Source organism: Balaenoptera musculus, chromosome 14 (genome assembly GCF_009873245.2).
Source record: "Balaenoptera musculus isolate JJ_BM4_2016_0621 chromosome 14, mBalMus1.pri.v3, whole genome shotgun sequence".
NCBI lineage: Eukaryota > Metazoa > Chordata > Mammalia > Artiodactyla > Balaenopteridae > Balaenoptera > Balaenoptera musculus.
The window spans coordinates 3,583,795-3,602,162 of record NC_045798.1 but is presented as its reverse complement, the minus strand read 5'-3'; the positions used below and the strand labels follow the sequence as shown (position 1 = coordinate 3,602,162).

General features: G+C 51.0%; 1 protein-coding gene across 5 annotated transcripts in view; it reads right to left on the bottom strand.

The window, feature by feature from the left end:
• The window catches only part of SLC15A4 (solute carrier family 15 member 4), a 126,284-nt gene that overhangs the window by 96,938 nt on the left and 10,978 nt on the right, over positions 1-18,368 (bottom strand). For 3 of the 5 annotated variants that reach the window (XM_036874804.1, XM_036874806.1, XM_036874807.1), the window contains exons 5-7: positions 18,184-18,352; positions 8,260-8,415; positions 7,022-7,180 (exon numbers count right to left, since the gene is read on the bottom strand). In XM_036874804.1, coding sequence (XP_036730699.1) covers positions 7,022-7,180; positions 8,260-8,415; positions 18,184-18,352 — 484 coding nt within the window. Of the gene's footprint in view, positions 1-651; positions 681-1,713; positions 2,757-7,021; positions 7,181-8,259; positions 8,416-18,183; positions 18,353-18,368 lie in introns of those variants that run through there. The other 2 variants (XM_036874808.1, XM_036874805.1) reach the window with 2 other exon arrangements.

Here is an 18,368-nt window from a genome sequence, read left to right as displayed (position 1 = left end):
CTGTTCACTTATTTAATACGTCCTAGTTCCATAAAGCACTTTAAAATGTTATTTCTTCTAAAAGGCCTGATCTCCAAAAGAGCAAGGTGTTGCAAAGAACATTTAAAAACACCTGCTCAAATGACTTCATTCTACTTGAAAATGCCTGTGAACGATGTGGTTGGTTTTCGTAACAGCAAGTCACCGTGTGCCGTGTGGCGATTTCGGATTGTCACAGTACTCTGCTCTTCTCTAATGCGCTTTGATTTTCAAGTGGTGGGACTGTTTGGCACCAAGTGGAACAGTTTGAAAATATTGAAGACCGTCCATTTTTTATCACCTAGAATTTAGAAGTGATCAGCGTTTTGAAGAGAGGCCCAGTGTAATTTTGAAAGGACTTGCCGTTTTGAAGCTTTGCAGTGTTGTGCTTTCCCCACCTAGCGAGAAGGGGCCACCTCAGCATCCAGCTATCAAGGGGGCGAAGGGCTCCAGTGGCCCCTCGGAGGTGGGACCCCCGCCAGTGAAGCGGGACGTAAGGACGGCAGACGGACCGGAATGTCCCCGACGGCAGCCTGTGAGGTCTCTGTCCGAAACCGGGAGGCTCGTAAGCTCCGTCCTGTAGGAGCTCAGCCTTAAGCCAAACCTTCTCTTTAAAGCCACCCGCGATACCGTGCGGAGACGAGGCGCTCAGGTCCGTCCACCTTCAGGGAAGAGACAGCAGGGATGAGTGTCTTCCAGTGGATGACATGGACACGTGCCTTCTGAGGCCAATAAAAACCGGCAAAAGACACACGTCCAAGTCTCCAGGGCCTGTACTTTTCTAATAAAATCCCTACAGCAGCATACTGGTTTTGTGTATTTGCTTCTTCAGCTGCTGTTCAGAGCCATGTGGTGACCACAATCGTACACTCTCTAAATTCAGGTGGAAAGTTAGGGGCTGTCAGTTCTGTGCCTGGCTGGCTTTCTGGACAGGCTCCCCTCGACAGCAGAGCGTGTACCTACCTGGCTCTCTCCCTGGGCTGATTCCCAGCCCCCTCCCGGGGTGTAGGGCGGCGGCCCATGCTGCGCCCCACCTGCCGCCTTCACGCGCCCCGGCCACGCGGAGCCCAGGGAAGGGCTGGCTCACCACACCTCCCTTTTCCCTTTCGTGCCTAATTCCCTACAGAGAAAGTGTGTTTTCTGACAGCACAGGTTAATGGTCTTCAGAATGCAATAGATCCTGAAGACAGAAACTGTACCTCTGGGGGATAATGAGCAGTGCTTTCCAACCCTTCTTATTTATTTTTTTAACCCAAACTCACACCTCCAGCCCCTCTGAGAACTGGTGTTACACTGAGTCATCGGTCCTCAATCTGTCTGAACCCCACCAGTCACGACCTCCTTGTGTTTTCCTGTACTTTGTATTAAAAACAACAACAACAAGATAAACCAAAACGAGCAGGGTGTTTGCGTTTGGTTTTCTGTTTTCCCCAAACATAGAATTATATTTTAATACAGAGCAGGCTCAAGAATCACTCTCCTAGAGAAATCAAAGGGCTGCGTCAGGAACAGGTATTTTATTGTGACTTTTTGTCAGTTCCTGACCCAGGACCCTTTACCCTGTGACAGTCCAGGAACGCTCATGACGTCCACACGTAAACGCAAATACACGACGACTGTGGACAGACCACGCAGAGAAGGAGCCAGTGGGTCTCATATTCGAGGTGCTTTTTATAATAAAATTATACCAAAAACACAGCAACAAACAGACAACAGTTTATTAGACAAAATGAGAACCCCCATGTCGCGTACAACACAACCAGAGTCGGTGACTGCGGACAGCTCCGGTTCACAGTGAACACTCCCCACCGTCTCCAATCACACCAGTGCTGTTCAGAAGAGGGGTTTCCTTCCACCCACCGTGGTGGGTCTTTAGTCTCGACGGTACCAGAATGAAACTGTACACAAGGACTGACCAGGCAAGGTTTAAAACATGCGTTAGGCTGCTCTGCAGGTCGAGACGGAACACACGGTCTTAAATAGTTTTTAATGAAACATCATGCTCCTAAGGAGAGAGCAACAAGAAAGCAATGGCGACGGTTTAAGCGCTCAGCGTTACGTGAAGCGGCAGACGGAACACAGCCACCGGCCGCCTGTGCCGAGGACCCGCACGGGCAAGACCTGTGGCTCAGGAGACAAACCATCAACGGGACTCTCCTATAAACCCTCGGCAGCACCTGACCACACTTCTATTTCTTAACAAACCCTCCCCTTCCTCAACACAAACAGATGTTTATTCATCAGAGGAGAAGAAAGCGAGAGCGTGTCCTGTGGGAAGGAGAGGACGAGGTCTGTTTGACACACCGGGAAGCCAACCAGCACGGGCGTCGTCTCCCGAGACTTTGCGCCGCGGCAGCAGGTGTCTGTCAGAGGGCAAACCAGCTGCAGGGTGACCAGGGGCCTTTAGCAGGGCTCAACCACAGGAAGGCACTTACCTAGGCCGCCGGGGGGGAAAAGAAGGAACCAACCCCAGCACCATGCAAGTTTTAGGGAAGTCAGCTGTTTGCTCTCCGAGCCCCCCAGAGCACCTTCCCACGGATCTGTCCGTCCATCTGTCCGTCCAACAGACCTGACGGGGGTGCAGGAGCATCAGGTCCTCCTGCTGGCGGGCGTGCCGTTTGCTCTAGACCGCTGCAGGTCGTATTTCACGGAAACAATAAGGAAGAGCAGGAGGGTAGCTCCTTGAATAGCAGCCAGAAGAAAAAAGTAATAGTTCAAATAGCAGCCGTTGATGTTGCCTAGAGAAAAGAAAAGAAAAAGCAGCACGGAAGCTGCACTTAGAGAGAGAGTTTAAAAGATTTTATGTATTTAACTTGGTTCCTACGAAGGTCAGGGTGACTTTTAACTGTGGTCATTAAAAAAGAAAAAAAAAAGAGAAAAGAATCCTACCCCTAATTCAAAATACACAAGTGCTTTGTTTCCAAAGCCACTGAGAAGTCAGCTGCGTCTCAACACGGGCTCCGGGCTGGGGCCTCCTGCTCCCCACGTGAGGAGGAGCCCCCCACGGTCTCCACGCCAGATCCTGCAGCGGATGGCCCTCCTCGCCTGGGTCTGCAGTCTGCACACGTGCCAAGACCGCGCGCGCATCGGGCCAGGACGCAGCCTGGACGTCACGTCAGGTGTTGAGTGCTGGACTCCCGCGTCGTCACCCGACCTCAAACAAAGCACCGTCACAGGCCGGGACAGACGGCTGGACGCGCACTCCACGCGCCAGGGGGACGCACAGCTTGCTTTTCACATTTCTCCTAAAAAACTTCAGGCTGCAGGCTGAGACACAGGCGCCCGCTTTCACCCTAAGAGCTGACACACCTAACGGCCGACTCTGCCCCGAGCACCACGCGAGGCGCGCTACGTGCGAGGCTCTGCTCGGTGCCCGACCCGTGCCGAGGCGGCGGAGGCTACGGGCGCGGACCGCGGCGCTCCACCAGGGAGGCTCAGACCCCGGCGTCTGGGTCTCGGGGACCAGGTTCCCCGCCTGTCAAATGTGGAAACGGCACCCGGGCCACGCGGCCGCCTCCCCCTCACAGGCCCCGTTAGGAGCCCCAGTCCACACGTAGGTCCGGGGCCACCAGGGCTGTAAACCTGCCGTCTGTCCCCTGAGAAGCGGCCGCGCGGCGTGGAGACGCAGGGCTGTGTGTAAGGACACCAGAGCCGCACACAGCGCGCCACCCCAGCTCCCAACAGACGGCCGTCGCCACAGCCCTGGAACGGTGGACCGCTGACGCCGCTGGTCGGACACACACTGCCGAACAGAGGAGCAGGGAGGGGCGTTTCGTCAGCAGCGCCTCTAGAGGATGCTGGCGTCTTAGGAAGAAAGCGGCCGTGCTCTCTGACCGGCTTCAAAAGCATCTCCCACTGGCTTATTTAAGACGCCAGACTTCCTCTCCTCTGAAGGTCTCTGTCAAGCTGGGTCATTCTGGAGCTTCCTTTTTCTGCCTGAACGTATACTCATTAAAATCAGATGTTTAACACTGCTTGTATTTAACAGAACTAATGAACAGATATAATACACGTTTGTATAATAAGCACTCGCATGTTTTTAAAGAATTCTCACTCCTTCAGGCTGTAGAAGACAACGATTTCGTAAGTTTACTGCTTTGGGGGGAGATCCAGTAACACGAGAGTTTCTACCTGACCGTGCTGTTTATTCAGCAGGGGTCACAGAGCCGAGACAGCGGTTAGGTCCTCGCTGCGACCGGGCTCCACCCTGGTCACGGAGACCCCGGTCCACCCTGGACCCTGGTTTGCAGACGCCAGCGCTGCAGTGCTGGTTGGTGGCACCGCAGCAAGGCTGTCGTCACAACACCAATCACGCCGTTCTAAGTGCCAGCTCTGAAACATCCATCTTCCCAAACTAAAGAGTCATTTACAACTTGCAAAGCTCAAAGCTGGCAGGCCGAGCAAACTGTACACGGTGTTTTCCCTGCCAGGGCCGGTCGCAGTCTGGTGTTAGGAAGGGTATTCAGAACTGGGTCCACCACCTAGAAGTGATCACTCTGTACTTTCTTGGGCCTCTTCACAGACAGAAGGTAACTGCATATAAAGACGGTAAATTTGGGGTGTTTCATATTTGATCAGACAGACTCCTGGGCCCCAATAAACAAGCTTCATGTGTCCCCCAAACATACGCACAAGAACATTCCCAGCTGCTTTATTTGTGACAGCCTCAAACTGGAGACCCCACGAACACACACACGCAGAACAGATAAATGAATTCTGACTTATTTGTACGACGGATACTCCGCAGAAATAACAAAGAACCAATCACTGGGATGACCCTGAGAACTCAGTGCTGAGTGAAAGGCCACGGTCACGGCAGAGGACGAGAGAGACCACATGACTCAGCAGGGCCGACGTCAGAACAGAGTTCATCTTGTTGGGGGCCGGGGGCTTAACTCAGAAAGGACAGAAGGAACCCTTCCGCGTCCTGCATTCTGATCTGGATGAAATGCACACCAAGCTGTGCACTTGAGACCAGTGCCCTTCACAGTATGGATGTGACCCCCCATCTGAATAATAATAATAACGAGGACAAGCAGGCCTGGGGAGGACAGGGAGAGCGGAAAACAACGAGGTGAGAATCTGGGGACGCTTCCTTCAGACGTGGCCCTGGAACCTGGCAGGAAGTTATCCCCGTGTCAGTCAGGAAACGCTCAGCCAGCCCCACTGCCGCCTGAGCCCTTATGCAGGCAGACCTGCCGAAGGGCAGAGCGGGGAGAGCCCAGCACGCAGAGAAGCCGTGAAATCTGGGATCACACCTGCTGCTCCTCCGACAGGAACAAGGACCGGGGGGCGGGGGGAGGAGGTGTCACCTGTCCCAGTCTCTCTCCAAACCACCGCCCATGACAGCCACCTGCCCCTAACGAGCGGGAGCCGACCTGCCACGTCCTCTCACATCACTGGACACGGGGCTCCGGGCAGAAGGGACTGAGGGAAAACAAGGAGAGGCCACCTTGCACTCGTGTACAGGGCAGTCGATCCAGGACACACGACGAGGCGCTTCTCTCTCGTGAAAACAGCACAACAAACAGAATCCAGGTCCAGCATCTGGCCACGTGTGCCACGTGCATCAATACTGGACATAAACCTCACAATGAGAAGTTTTAAAATTACCTGTCAGAAGTAAAGGACGAGTGACAGGTAAACTACCAGTTATTAAATTAGTAATGGCTGGCGGGGGGGGGGGGGGGGTGGATTAAATCACTGGAAAGCAATGAGAATGACAAAAACCAATCGATCCTTTAAGATACACGTGAGAGTAAAAAAACAGAATCTGTATCTTGAGAACTACCGAGGTGTGGTCCCTATAACAAGTCTTCCTTTGAAGGAGGTCTGTCACACGTACAAAACAGATTACGTGACAGCAAGAGCGCAGGAGAACTCCTAGAACCCTGTGTAACTGGACTTACCCTCCGAGGGGCAGGAGAAATGGGCACAGCCCCTCCTCAGCACAGCCAGGAGGGCCTGCCCCGCACACCATGGGCTCTCACAGCCGCACCAGCTGGACACATCACCAATGGAGCCCGGGGGCGGCAGGGGCTCCGGTTCTGGAAGTTGCATCCGGGGTCTCTGGGCCGAAACGCCCCCCTCAAGACGGGAATTTTAACTGAATCATGGGAGGGCTTTTGGAATTCTGCAATTTCTGGAGAACAGCCTCTACGCTTTCACCCGATTTTCAAGGGGATTTAGAACCTACAAGTGGCTCAGTACCCAGGGGGTACTGAGCACAGAGAAGCCACAAAATCTGGGATCACACCTGCCGCTCCTTCTACAGGGGACGGCAAACGCCACATGCCTATACAAGGAAAAGCAACATGGTGGTTTTTACTGGTAAAACATACAAAGAAGAAACACACCTCCATCTCCTGGGTCTGTTTAAAGGCTATCATAAATACGGAAACAGCAAAGCTTTCATCTCTCGGGAGTGATTTTGCTCAAGATGCCACCTACTGGTATTAGCTGTAAAATCCCATTATGATTGATAATGAGTAATACTTGTTTTTAACAAGGCAACTTATCTCTTTTTTTTTTTTTTTTAACAGCAGGAAATTAAAAGGTACCATCAGGAAAAGAAAAAAAATACGAAAATAAGATACTGGGTTGGCCAAAAAGTTCGTTAGGTTAGTGAATACGTTGTTCAATAAAGTTCTTCATGGAAATGAAAAACGTGGCTTTACTTAAAACCGAACAAACTTTCTGGCCAACCCGATAAATGAAGGGACGTTTGTGATACGGATTTTATTGGCCTCATATTAAGATAAAACTAGTGCTGGACCTGAAGGTGGGAGGGTCAGTCTACTCATCACCGACGCGCCGAGAGAGCACCAGCCACACGGCCGCTGGCGGAGGCTGACCTGGGGCAGGAGAGGCCCACCCGCGCCCAGGAGACCACCAGGGACGTGGGTAAACGAGGGGAGGCGGGCGGTCTGACGGGGCGCAGGGGGCAGGCCGGGGGCGCTGGTCGCTGCCTACGACGGGGAGCGGGGCCGCGGGGGGGCCTCACCGAAGTCCGTGTGGCTGCTCATCCACCCGATGGCCTTGAGGGACACCAGCGCCAACAGTCCCGAGCCCACGAAGGACCCGACGCCAGAGAAGAAGAAGAACAAGCCCATGATGGCGCTCTGCATGGACCTGGGGGCGGCCGAGTACGCGAATTCCAGGCCTGGGGAAGAAAAGGAGGGCGTCTGGGGAGAGGAGCGGGGTGCCCGCGCCGCTGCCCTCGGACCCCCGGGCTGTGGGGCGCGGCTCTGAGACCGCACCGGGCTGGCTGCTTGCCTCCGGCGGTCACAGCCCCTAGAGACTCCGGGAGGTGGCCAGTCACCTCCCGCCCTCACCCCTGCAGGCAGCACTTGGCTTGTCAGCTCTTGGAATTTCTCATTCCTCATGGGAAGAGTCTGAAGAAGCAAATTTTGCCTACATTCTTAACTAACGGGAGTTTGCACACAAAGTACTTACACTAAAATGGGGAAATCTACTCAGGAATTCTATCTGAAAGGCAAGGAATTTGAGAACAGTTTCAGCAGGTGCATCTATAAACCGAATCACCGCTGTAATAAGTAGACATGGAGACTTGCACCGCGCTCTAAAGGAAGGGCCACCCCGTGCAACTTATTCCCTCCACAAGTTCATCAGCCAGCCCGCGTGAGCTCTGCAGGAGGCAGGAGAGGTGAGAACCGCCGCCCTCCCAGCCCCACCGCTCTGGGCGTCACTCATTTTCTCCTTCCCTCGCTCGCAGCAGCTGGGAACAGGCCTGCACAGGATTTACTTGTCCACATGTCACCACGTGATCTCACCAATAGGGAAGAGAGGCCTGTGAGAACAGGTTTTAAAAACTAGGTTTGCTTCCTTATAAATCTGAACGAAGACACTGAGAGCCAGGCAGTGAGGGACCCCTGAGGCCCGGCCGTGGCGGCAGGCCTGCAGGGCTCGGTTACTAGCAGGTGCCAGGCAGCCCCTACGGGGGGTCTTCCTTCTTCTAGCCTCTCTCCTGCGGACCCTCTACGGTAGGTGAACTGCACGTTGATGTCTTGGGGATCCTTTTACACCAAGAAAGGAGAGCCTCAGCCGTAGCACTGCTCTTTCCTCACCAATTCACATTCTGCACCACAACTGCCCGCCAGCACCCACCAAGCACCGTGCTGTTTCTATCTCGACGCAGCCTAACAAAGAAGGAAACAGCACGGGCTTCATCGTGCTGCGACAGGATTGGACGCGGACGCCCCGACAGGAAGGAAACCTCACCTGCGATGCTCGCAAATATTTCACTGACGCCAATCAGCACGTACTGAGGGACCTGCCACCAGATTGGCAAATCCGCAGCATAGTAAACGACATTTCCAATGGTCTGGTTAATGGTCTTCTCCTTCACGAGGTCCAGCCGTTTGCTTTCCAAAATTCCTACAATTCATAAGTAGGTTATGAGCATTTATTCATTAACGTTTGCAATTAAACTCAAAAACTAGATGCTTGGTACAAGATGTCCGTTGATGATTCTGAGGAATACATGAAAGGATAATGCCCAATGACACAGCTTCCCCCAGAACCCCCCGACCTCAGGAATCTCCCTACTTGCAGCTTCCGAGGTAGGTTACTAAAAAACAGAGGTCACATAATCCATACTTCATGGGGACGCTCTGCGGTGCCTTATAAAACCAGTGTTCTACATGGTTAATGCAATCCTCACCTCTCTGGATTGCTCACCTAAACACCTTTTATTTCTTTTAAAAGGAGGAGCAGGGGAAACCTAAACAGTCCTGCAATAAAAAGATTAATTGTGCTATTTACTTATCAGAAGGTAATAAATTTGGAGATGTTTTTCCCTTCAAGAGAAGGGACTTAAGCTGATTCACTGATCGTCATCACTATTACAACTACCACTACTACTACTACTGCCAGTTTCCTTGTGTAGACGGGCTTAACCTTATCAGCAAAGTAGAGTCGTCCCCCCTTATGCCTGAAACCCAGGACAGTTCCACATCCTACATATACTATGTTTTTTCCTGCACACACATACCTCTGATAAAGTTTAATCTATAAATCAGGCACAGTAAGAGATTAACAACAGTAACTAATAATAAAATAGAACAATTATAACAATATACAGGAATAAAAGTTACGTGAAGGTGTCTCCCCTCTCTCTAAATATCTCACTGTACTGTGGGTATTTTCAGACCACTGTTGACCGTGGGGTCACTGAAACCACGGAAAGCAAAACCAGGGATAAGGGGGACGACTGTAGCCCGGACTTTTCGAACCACCCTCTGCCCTCAGCAGCACCAAGACCTCACTGGATCATCGGTCATCTGTCTCGCGGGGCAGAGAGACATGGGAAAATAAGCAAGATCAGAAACAGCGACTCTCCACAAAACAAAAGATAAGCAGATCAAAATAACGCTTAAAACAACAACGTGTAGGACCAATTTCTTAAGGTAAAGCTGTCGCTAGGTTTTGTTTTTAAAGGGTTCTAATTGCAAATGAAATAACGGGCCATAATATCTAATGTATATGTAAAAATATACGTATTTAAAACCGTATGAGGAAGGACAGGAGTCTGGGTAGAGGACCACGGAATATATTAAAAATATTCCTTTTAAAACCTGAGCATGGGGGCTTCCCTGGTGGCGCAGTGGTTGAGAGTCTGCCTGCCAATGCAGGGGACACGGGTTCGCGCCCTGGTCTGGGAAGATCCCACATGCCGCGGAGCAACTGGGCCCGTGAGCCACGGTTACTGAGCCTGCACGTCTGGAGCCTGTGCTCCGCAACAAGAGAGGCCGCGATAGTGAGAGGCCTGCGCACCGCGATGAAGAGTGGCCCCCGCTCGCCGCAACTAGAGAAAGCCCTCGCACAGAAACGAAGACCCAACATAGCAATCAATCAATCAATCAATCAATCGATCAATACAACAAACCAAAACCCCGCGCGTGAGAAAGGCCCAGGGAAGGACTGACCGGATGAAAGACAGACTTTGGGATCTGCAGCCCACAACACATCGCAAATGAAATGTCCAAACAAAGAGAAAACACATCAAAGGGCCAAGGGAAAGACAGACCTCCCGGAGGTGAGTCGACCTCCACACCCGTCCTGCGGCGGAGAAACACAGAGCGGGCCCAGGCGTGCAGAGCGCTCACGGCACAGCGCTCGCTGCTCTGGAAAGGGGCGCGTGCGGCTCGGCCTGGCGGTTCTCAGGACGCTGGTGGTGGCATCAGGGGCCCTGTCCACAGGGACGGCTCTGCTCCCTGGCAGGGCAGCGGGCAGCACCAAGGGGGCTGTGGCGCCAGCCCGGCTGGAGCGCCTCCAACGCACAGGATAAAGCACTGTGGGCTTCCTCGGCGTGGGCCGAGCTCCAGCCAGCCCGGGGCCGCTGCCCTGAGACCGGAAGATCACTGCACCGTGTTGGCCGCTGACCCTCTGGCTGGAAGGGCTCCGTCCAATCCAAGAGCAGAGAGGGAAGCACCCACTCAGCCTGTTTTAGGGGAATAGATACTGAAGCTGGAGAAGACTCTTGTCCTCCACAGGAAAGGCAAGAGAGGCTTAAGACAGTGCGTGTGTGTCTGTGTGCGTGCGTGTCTGTGTGTCTCTGTGTGGGTGCATCTCTGTGTGTGTGTGTGTGCGCGCGCGTGCGGCTGTCTCTGTGCATATGTGTGTGTGTGCATGTCTCTGTGCGTGTGTCTGTGTGTGCCTGTGTGTGCACGTGTGTCTGTGTGTATGTGCGTGTCTCTGCATGTGTGTGCCTGTGTCTGTGTGCACGTGTGTCTGTGTGTCTCTGCGTGTCTGTGCATGTGTTTGTGTGTGTGTGTGTGCGTGCGCGCGCGCACGTGCGCGTGTTGGGGCAGTACTGGTGGGGACAATACACGGATCTAGTACTTCTGCAAGGCCTGGCAGAGAACGGAAGTAAACTGTCGGACGGGATCTGCTCTGCGCTCTTACTAGTTAGGAAAGCATGACTCCATGAGGACTGGGGGTGAACGGGTAACGGAAACGAAGGGGCGCTGGCAAGGGGGACACAAATAACGAGGGTCGAGGCCCAAGAGGCAAGGACGTGAGAAATCACTGAAGCTCCTCTCTGGTGGGCCGGCCGGCCGGGCAGCGCAGAGGACAGAGGCCGAGGGAGAGCGCGAGCCCTCCAGACAGCAGGGGCTGCGCAGCCGGGAGAGAGGCCGGCAGAGCTCCTGACGGACGGGGCCAGGAGCACGGGACGGGGCCAGGAGCACGGGACGGGGCCAGGAGCACGGGACGGGGCCAGGAGCACGGGACGGGGCCAGGAGCACGGGACGGGGCCAGGAGCACGGGACGGGGCCAGGAGCACGGGACGGGGCCAGGAGCACGGGACGGGGCCAGGAGCACGGGCACGGCCGACATAAGGGCAGATGCTGGGAGAGCCGGCAGAGCCATCGACGGGCCAAATTCTTCAGTTAAAGACGCGGACTCACATCAGGTCAAAACGAAAGAAAACCCAACGCTGCGGGCGAGGCAGGAACTGCAGCGTAAAGCGGCAGAGGTCTGCGTGAGGGAGCGGCCCAGCAGAGCCACCGAGAAGGGAGGCGTGCCAACCGCAGCGCGCGGGCATCAGGAGAACACGCCGAAGGTCAGGCGCAAGGCCCTGCACCCGGGCGCCGCCTCGTCCACGCTCGCCGCGAGCCCGGGAGAAGCAAGCCGGAGCCGGCAGCCGGGCAGAGACAGGGGCGCTGGTCTCAGCGACCGTCGGGGTGTGAGCTGGGCTTCCGCCGGGCCTGAGGGTCCCCGGGTGCGCCTCCCGCCACAGCGCTACTGCCCGAGGATGGCGCGTGCCCTCCCCAGGGACGACGCAAGCCACAGACCTTGGTGAGCGAAACGCCGTCATCTGCTAGGAGTGCAGCGAGGCTCCGAGACACGCGAGCCCTGCCGGTCCTCACCAGAGCGAGCAGGTGGAAAGGGGAGGCTCTGCCGGGCAACTGGAGGCATCGGAGACCCAAGGGCAGACCCAGGTCCCGAACTTTAGGGACACTTAACACCTGTGCCCTCGCGGGGCTCCGTTCCAACGGGCCGGCGCTGCCGCGTTCACCAGACCCCGCCCAGACCACAGCATCCCTGCACACGGGCCGTCGCCGTGATCCCAGGCCCCAGGCAGCACTGGACTTCAGGGCTCCTGCTACAAGGGATCCGACCCACTCAGCGGACGGTAGGACAACCTGCGAGCCATCCTATGCAGCACCCCACGAACGTTTTTAGAAAGTAACACTGGCCAAAACGGAAGCCTTTAAGTCCACGGTACAGAATTATAAAGCCAGGATCTTTCCCAACTCCTCAATTAAAGCTTTTTCATTAACAAATGGATAAACAAAAGCATCAATATTATGAAATGAAAAAACTTCTCTATAATTACTCTTGGATCAAAAAGAAAATAAAAACCATAGTTTCAATATTCGTAGGAAGAAAAAACACATTACAACAAATCAAAGCGCAAGAGACCTTGGTAAAGCAACAGTAACAGGCCAATTCATGCCATTATGTGGTTTTTACTGTTAAGCAAGAAAAAACAAATAGACGTGAAGAATTTAACTCAAGAAATGAGAAAAAAAAAACCCCACAAAACAAACCAAAGGTAATAGAAATTAATATCTTAAATTCTTCACTTAGAAAACATAAAAACAATCAAATGATAAATTCAAGACAGACGTCTAAGGAAAAATTATAAAATACAGTCTTGGCAAGCCTAACAAAAAAAGAGCACATAAAAAAGGGAAACTAGACACGAGTAAGGAAACACAACAGATTTATTTAAAACACTATTTTTATCTCCACTCTAACAATTTTTCTAAAACTCAATAAATGATTTACTAGAGACCTTAAAAAAAACAAAAAGCTTAAGTGATTCAAGAAAAAACAAGATCTGTACAAAACTGAGAAAAAGGTAGAAAAGTTTTATTTCCTTTCAGAGAGGATGTAACTCATATGATTTTCTAGGCAAAGACGTGGAACTTCCTGGGAGCAGACAGATAATTCTCATCCTGTTAAAATACTCCCTGCCTTCAGAAATAGGGAGTTTGGACTTCCCTGGTGGCACAGTGGTTAAGAATCCACCTGCCAATGCAGGGGACACAGGTTTCAGCCCTGGTCCGGGAAGATCCCACATGCCACGGAACAACTAAGCCCATGCACCACAACTACTGAGCCTGCGCTGTAGAGCCCGCGAGCCACAACTACTGAGTCCACGTGCCACAACTACTGAGCCTGCGCTCTAGAGCCCGCGAGCCACAACTACTGAAGCCCATGCACCTAGAGCCCACGAGCCCCACCTAGAGCCCACAAGCCACAACTACTGAGCCCAAGTGCCACAACTACTGAAGCCCGTGTGCCTAGAGCCCGTGCTCCGCAACAAGAGAAGCCACCGCAATGAGAAGCCCGCGCACCGCAATGAAGAGTAGCCCCCGCTCGTTGCAACTACAGAAAGCCCACACACAGCAACGAAGACCCAACACAGCCAAAAATAAATAAATAAATTTATTCTTTAAAAAAAGAAAAGAAATAGGGAGTTTACCAACACCTTTTATGAAGCTGTATAACCCTGACACCAAACCAGACTGATGTTGGTTAGACAGAGACGCACAGTCACTCAATAAAAGCAGATTATTGAGCAGATTGGAATTAGTAGATTCCAATCAGACCTTTTAACAAACAGGGTGTATTTTAGAAATTCAGGAACAGTTAAATACCAGATGTTAAAATAAATAAAAAACATGAGCAGCCAAAGGCAGGGAGGTGGGGTGGAGTAAGGAGGGCATGCGATCCTCCTGAAAACCAAACTAAGATATTTGAGAGAAACTCAACATTCATTTCTGCCAAAAACACAAACTTGAAATAAAGCTTAGATATTTAACATCGTCAGCAGTCCGTATGCAGACTAAGAGGCGAGAGTGAACTTTCCACGGTGAGGAGGTGAGGTGCTCTCAGCGAAGTCAGGGACACAGGGGGGCGCCCATCACCACCAGCAGCCTTAGACAAGGCCGGGCCGCCCTGCCAAACAAGGAGAGACACGGGGAGGCGTGGCAGGAAGGCAGGAAAACGGGACTCCCCGGTGGCCCAGGGGTTAGAACTCAGCGCTCTCACTGCCCAGGCCCGGGTTCAATCCCTGGTCGGGGAACTAAGGTCCCACAAGCCGTGCGGTGCGGCCTGAATAAACAAATAAATAAATACCTTCTTTTTATAAAGAAGGCAGGAAAAGAAACTATGTTAATTTCAAGACGAGCGACCGTCTGAAAATAATTCACTGAAACTCAGAATTTTAAAAAATCTCCTAGGTGAGAAACCAAAATACATAAAAGCAGTTAGGAATAAACTTAACATGAAATGTATAGGACCTAAATGAAGAAGCATATAAGACTTCACAAGATGTCATAAACAAAATTAAAGGGAAGATGAAAAAAAAATGGGAAAAAAATATTCGTAAAATGAGATAAAATTCTGAGTAGTGACAATCTACACTCTATTACAAGAAAAACCCACTAGAAAACTGTTCACAACACACGAACTGTACACAGAATAGAACGTCTGACACATTTTGGGAAGAAGTCTTAAGATCACTCATAGTACACATTAAAGATATACAATGCTGTAACCCTTCAGGTAAGAGAAGATGAACAGAACACAATCATCAGTGTGACAAGGGCACGGTGAGATCAGACGTGCATCGGCACGCGGCTCTGGCCCTTTCATGCGACATGGGCACACGTGTGCAGACGTGTCAGGGTGTACACACAGCACTGCTTCAAGTAAGGACAGACTGGAATCAACCATCATGTTTAATAAGAGGACTGGTTTTAAAAACTGATAGTACGGCCCAAAATGGAATATGATGTCGTTGTCAAAAACCATAATTTAAATTTGTAATTGACTTGGAAAAATGGTATGTATTATATATAGTATACAAAAATAGCTTATAAAGTGTGAATAGTTTGTTCCATTTCTGTTGTTTAAAAAAGAACAATTTAGCTGTAATAAAATATTCTAGGAAGATATAAACACAGGTGTAGGTGTCATCACTGGGTGGTGGGATCAGGGGTGAATTTAGGTCTCCTTGCACTTTTATCTACGTATTTTTAACGACCGTGGATTGACTCTAGGATAACAGCTTTTAAAAAAGTGCTGTGGACCAGTGGTTCTGAACTCCTTCCTAACGAAAGCTATGACCCAGAAAAAGGCCCTCAGATGATTCTGTCTCCACTCCAGGCTGCTCTCATGCCCTGAAACCCGGGCACGGACTCCCGCCTAAAAACCGCTGTGGTAACAGGGCATCCACGACACAGCTGAGAGGAAGAGCAGACCGTGAGGCACACAGATGGGTACCGCCAGCCTGGGAAGACGGAAGGTAACTCTGTCATGTACACACATCACACAAGGATGCAGTGATTACACTTCCAGGGATTCAAGAAGTAAAGCAATTTCACTGCAGTGATTACCTAAACACCCAACAACAAAGGACTGCACGTGAATGTTTGACACGGAAGGATATTTTAGGTTTTTTTTTTTTTAAAGCAGGTGACAAAGGAAGTATAAACACACACACATCACATCATACATAATTTTTCCCATGCACTTGCAGAATGGTGGTAGAGGATTTCCTTGGGTGGTGGAATTATGAGTGCTTAAATCTGTGTGTATGTGACAGAGAGAGAGAGAGAGAGAGAGAGAGAGAAGGAAAAGGAGGAGGAGGAGGAGGGAAATGGGGGGAGATGGCTCATCTGTATTTGGGGGATTTTTCTACCCCCCAATAGTAACAAGCATAGCTTTTATTACACTTTTATGGTTTCCTTACACTTAGTTTTCCTTCATCAGGCTCAAATCTGCTTACACATCAGGATCTCATTTTCGCAAACACAGAAGGTGTGTGTATATGTATGCAGAGACACACAAACAGGATTAGACAGATACACACCATCCCAGGAATGAGCATCTCTGGGGAAATTACAGTTGATTTTTATTTTCTCCTTTATGTTTCTAAGGTTCCCTTTTCTCCAGTGAGCATCTATGATGTTAGTAAATTAAGCACACACACAATTTTTAAGGGGAAAGGAAATATGACAAATTAACACACTTCTTTTTTTCTCAAGCAGACTAGAAGAAACCCCTTGGACATGCTTGATTCTCATCTAAGAAAATTTGAAGAAAGAATTATTACTGGCAGGGATGGTACTAAACGGAAGATCCTGATTTATTATGGTTGAATGTAGTAACTTAAAAGGCAAAATAGTCACTTTTCTATTAAAACTTTGGTTTGCTGCAATGATTTCAGGTCTCTATTCAAAGGTCATTAATGTTCCAATTAAATAATATTCACTGGAGCTGGAAATGAAACGGCACGTTAACACCGGTTACTGCTTACATTAAATTTAATAAATTGTGCTTAAGTCCAGTTGCCAGGTATTTAAACTCTTTAAACCAGTGACCATTAAGCTCCTTCCCAACATCTAGCCACTCAGCAAAGAGAGCCTCTTTAGGACACCAGCCTCAGTGGTCTTCCGCGTGTTAAGTGATCAATTCAGATGCTGAAGTTCAGAGCGGTCGTGGTCACACGGTGCAGAGCACCTGCCTCTCCGCAGGCGCCCGTGGCCACCTGACCGCAGCCCGACCTGCTGAGCAGGAAGTGAACTGCCTGCACGGCCCACGCTTTTAAGACAGCACTGCCTGCCCCGCTGGACAACAGTCACCCGTCTGCTGTCGTTTCCCACGTGAACAGGCAAAGAAACCACCGGGAAGCCCCCGGGGTTCTCAGGGCAGCCCGGAGAAGCTACTCAGCCATAAATGAAACTGGAAGACGAGATGGTATTAGAGGAACCAAAGCCGGAGTCTGCTAGAAAATGCCTGGGGAACCGGCAACCTCCCCTTTCCCACAGGGAGGGGACAAGGACTCCTTTCCAAGGGGTGTGACTGGCTGGTCGGGGCACAGAGAGGGGGCTCCCCGGCCCAGGAAGAAGCCGGGCCCACGGCAGGCACTCAGGGCACCGCCCCGGCACAGCGGCTGTGCCCGTCACGGATTCTACGGCACGAGACCTGCAATCAGGGCCCCGCTGTGATCCAGCTCTCGTTCGCTCTGGCTTTTACTTCCCCACGTGCACAGCGCCGGAAGGGAAACGAATCACACAGCAGAAGCGTCATTCAGACACGCCCTCCCTTGAACTACCTATTTGATTAAGAAAGAACATAACTGTCCCCTAAGATGTCCCAGCGTCTGGAATCTAGAAGTCTTAAGCCTAGGGACTCATTTCTTCAAATCTCCTGAGTACTGTTATCAGTAGCTACTAGGCCTATACGGAGAGCCACGTTCGCCCTGGCGAGAGTGGATGAGGCTGCTGTGAAGCGCTGTCGGGGAACATTAAATTCCATCTCAGCCGTGCTCACCATTACGTTCCTCATAACAGAGATGATATAAGGGTGACTCAGGAACAGCAGCTTTGCTTGTCTTGTTATATAACTAAGCTATTTCACGGTTCAATCATTTTCAAGTATTAATGAAGGAAGAGCTCCAAAGCAAGGTGAGAAAGTCAGCAATACCTCAGTTTTATCAGCACACGATATGTCAGCTTATACTTCAGAATCTAAGAATTACGCAAACAGAATGGAGCCCCCAAAAGGTGAGAGAATACTCAGGCATTAGTTCTAACCTCTTTCTTTTTTTCTGGAGGATGGAGGCTGGTTACAAACCTGTATTTGATTTAAAAACAAAACAAAACAAAACAAAAAAACCTTTCGCTCCAGGAAGATGTACGTGAAATTTTACATTTAAAAGTGCAAAGGGTTCAGGGCATATGGAGCTGATTAATGGACCTGACGTTAAGAATCATAGCTCTGAGGATTATTTAGCACCTCTAATTTATGACATTTCATCTACCCAGCAGTTAACAGTCGTCTGAAATCTAAGTCCCTAGGAGCCAACAAGCCGCCTTTGATTCAACCCACAAGTCACTCTCCAGAGCGTTTCACCGGTTACAGTTCTAAAAACAACAGACAACAGACAAATCCTTAGGAAACAAATCTTACGCTTCACAAATGAAAAACTAGAAAGTGAACACCACGCAGGTTTGGAATAACCCGTATGTGTCCTCTTTTGAAGTACACACACTTCCTGAGTGCCACGCGGCGTGTGGCCACCTTCCGCATCACCCACAACCGGAGCCGGAAACGGCTTCTCACCTGCTGCGAAGGCCGAGCACATCACAAAGAACATGCCCACCGCGATCCTTTTCAAGGACGATGGGAGCAGCCCGTTTCTTCTCAAGATGGGATCCACCAGTTTATCTTTCAAGGGGATTAACAGGAGGATGAGCACAGCATCGAACATGGTCAGCCAGGCTGCCGGAAACTGCAAGCGGGAGACA